The sequence below is a fragment of the Leptodactylus fuscus genome, chromosome 11, assembly GCF_031893055.1.
Source record: "Leptodactylus fuscus isolate aLepFus1 chromosome 11, aLepFus1.hap2, whole genome shotgun sequence".
Lineage (NCBI taxonomy): Eukaryota > Metazoa > Chordata > Amphibia > Anura > Leptodactylidae > Leptodactylus > Leptodactylus fuscus.
Window position 1 is genome coordinate 58,607,897 of NC_134275.1, and position 2,211 is coordinate 58,610,107.

Consider the following 2,211-nt stretch of genomic DNA (forward strand, 5'->3'; position numbering starts at 1 on the left):
AGTGTTCCATAGAGGAGAGACATAGAGAGATACAAAGTAATACAGAGACACACAGGGAGACAGAGAGATAGACAGAGCATACAGAGAGAGGGTTTGGCTTCAGGCTGTTCTGTCCCCACTGGGCCCCTAACCCTGTCACTGACCACAGGATAGACAATACAATAATGACACCTCAATAATATCCAGCAGACTAGGGGTAACCTATAGATACAGGACATACACAATGGTCACTTATATGACACAGCAGACACGGGGCTTCTGCAGAGAGTAGTACCTTGTTACACAATAGTTAACACTGGAGAGGATGATGAGGGTGATGGTGACTGCAGGGACCATCCTGATCTACAAGGCTGGATGAAGCAAGAAATCGCCTCCACAAATATTGTGTACACACCGCATGGAGAAAACGCAGGAAAACAACCAAAACTAGAATCCCAGATCCATCTCCAGAGTAAGAGAGAGACGATTGTAAAACCAAAGTCACCTGAAATCTGAGATGTGATGTCATCAAGGCGCAGGGAGGTGAGAGGCACAGGTCAGATCCTAGAGAAGATTCCCAACACCAACTTCTCTTCTGGTAGTAAACAGCAGGTTGTCTCAGTTATATTGCCAGGTTTGGAACAAGCAGCTCCTCGAGTCTTTATTCATTTATTTTTATTTATTTTTTTTTAGACTTTTTTTTAAAAACATTTTTTTGCAAAAGTTTTTGTGTATTTTTTGTTCCGCCATAAAGAATAGAACATAAGTTAAAAGAAAAAACAAAGTTTTCCAAGGAAAAGCCTTTGCAGGGTCTATAGTCAGAGGTCATGGCAGGAGGTGTCTGTTTTGACACTGTGGGAGAAGACCTCGTGCTGCTGGGGGTCTCCTGGAGGGGTCATCCTCTTCTCCTTTTGTCTTCTGTTACAGAACCAGACCCGGACCACTTCCTTCTCCAGCTGCAGGCTGTCTGCCAGGGAGGAGATCTCCTGGGCGGCTGGCTTGGGGCATTTCAGAAAGTGGGTCTCCAGGACCCCCTTGACACTCACCTCTATGGAGGTCCTCTTCTTCCTCTTCCTGCCCTGGGCTGCTATCTTGTCGATGCTGGTGGGGCTACCTGTGGAGGAGTCTGCCTCCTCCAGCCACTTGTTCAGCAGTGGTTTTAGCTTGCACATGTTCTTAAAGCTGAGCTGTAGCGCCTCGAACCTGCAGATGGTGGTCTGGGAGAAGACATTGCCATACAGGGTGCCCAGGGCCAAGCCAACATCTGCTTGGGTGAAACCCAGTTTGATGCGTCTTTGTTTAAACTGCTTGGCAAACTGTTCCAACTCGTCTGAGGTGGGGGTCTCCTCGTCGGAATGGTCCTGGCAGTGGTGGGAGCCCAGGTCTCCGTGGTCGGTGTTGTCGCCCCTCAGGACAGGGTGCAGGCTCTGTGTGGTCACCGTCTGTGGAGGAGGGGTGAGCCCCCCATGGTCCAGCATGCCACTGACCGTGAAGCCAGGCTGGGAGTAGACATTTATAGCCTGGCCAGTGGAGGGGAGCGAGGGGTTGTGAGCTGGGCTGGCTCCCCAGGCATTGGGGTGGTTGGTGTGGGGTGAGTGATGGCTGACATGGGGTGACCTGTGGTGGATGATGGTGCCCAGTTGAAGGTCCTCTCTGCCGGGTTTAATGTCCTGTTGGTCCAAGGGGCTGCTGGCTAAGCTGGAAGACCAGGGGTTGCCATCGCCTAGGCTGCCCATCCAGTGGTGTCCCAGGGGGTGGCCATTGCTGGGCACCCCCTGCAGGTAGTCACTTTGGAGCAGTTTTTGTGGGTTCCTGAAGGGACTCCCTTGCTGCATGGCCGCAGAGTCTGCATGGACCAGGGATGAGCTGCTCAGGATGCTGTAGGGATTAGAGGCAGCTGTGGCCATTGCTTGGTGTGGATCCCCTACCAGCTATAATGTGGTAAGGGTGCAGCTCAAGCCTTTGACATCTACAAGGCAAGGAAGCCAAATCACTAACCGGTGGCTGAGTGACAGCCACTGCAGCCAATGGGGACCCCTCCTCTGCTGGCTAGCCTTCCCTTCTGCCAATGGACCACCAGGAGGAGGGTCCCTGCATCCACAGCAGCTGGGGAGCTGAGGGGTTAAATGGGATTGAGTAGGAAGTGAGCAGCCTGGATCCTTCATTGGCCAGAGCCCCTGCATTAACCATTCCCCTCCCAGCAGCAAACTGCATGGCACCAATGCAATAATT

At 52.1% G+C, this 2,211-nt stretch overlaps 1 protein-coding gene across 1 annotated transcript; it reads right to left on the reverse strand.

Annotated features, from left to right (window-relative positions):
- Window positions 1-730: 730 nt before the first annotated feature.
- On the reverse strand, window positions 731-1,926 carry POU3F4 (POU class 3 homeobox 4). Its single transcript, XM_075259275.1, has one exon. The coding sequence runs from the start codon at window positions 1,884-1,886 to the stop codon at window positions 798-800; it is 1,089 nt and encodes a 362-aa protein (XP_075115376.1). The 5' UTR covers window positions 1,887-1,926; the 3' UTR covers window positions 731-797.
- Window positions 1,927-2,211: the final 285 nt, after the last annotated feature.

Excerpts from the sequence above, each read along its gene's own strand:
- POU3F4 (XM_075259275.1), bottom strand. The coding sequence starts at position 1,886 with ATGGCCACAGCTGCCTCTAATCCCTACAGCATCCTGAGCAGCTCATCC.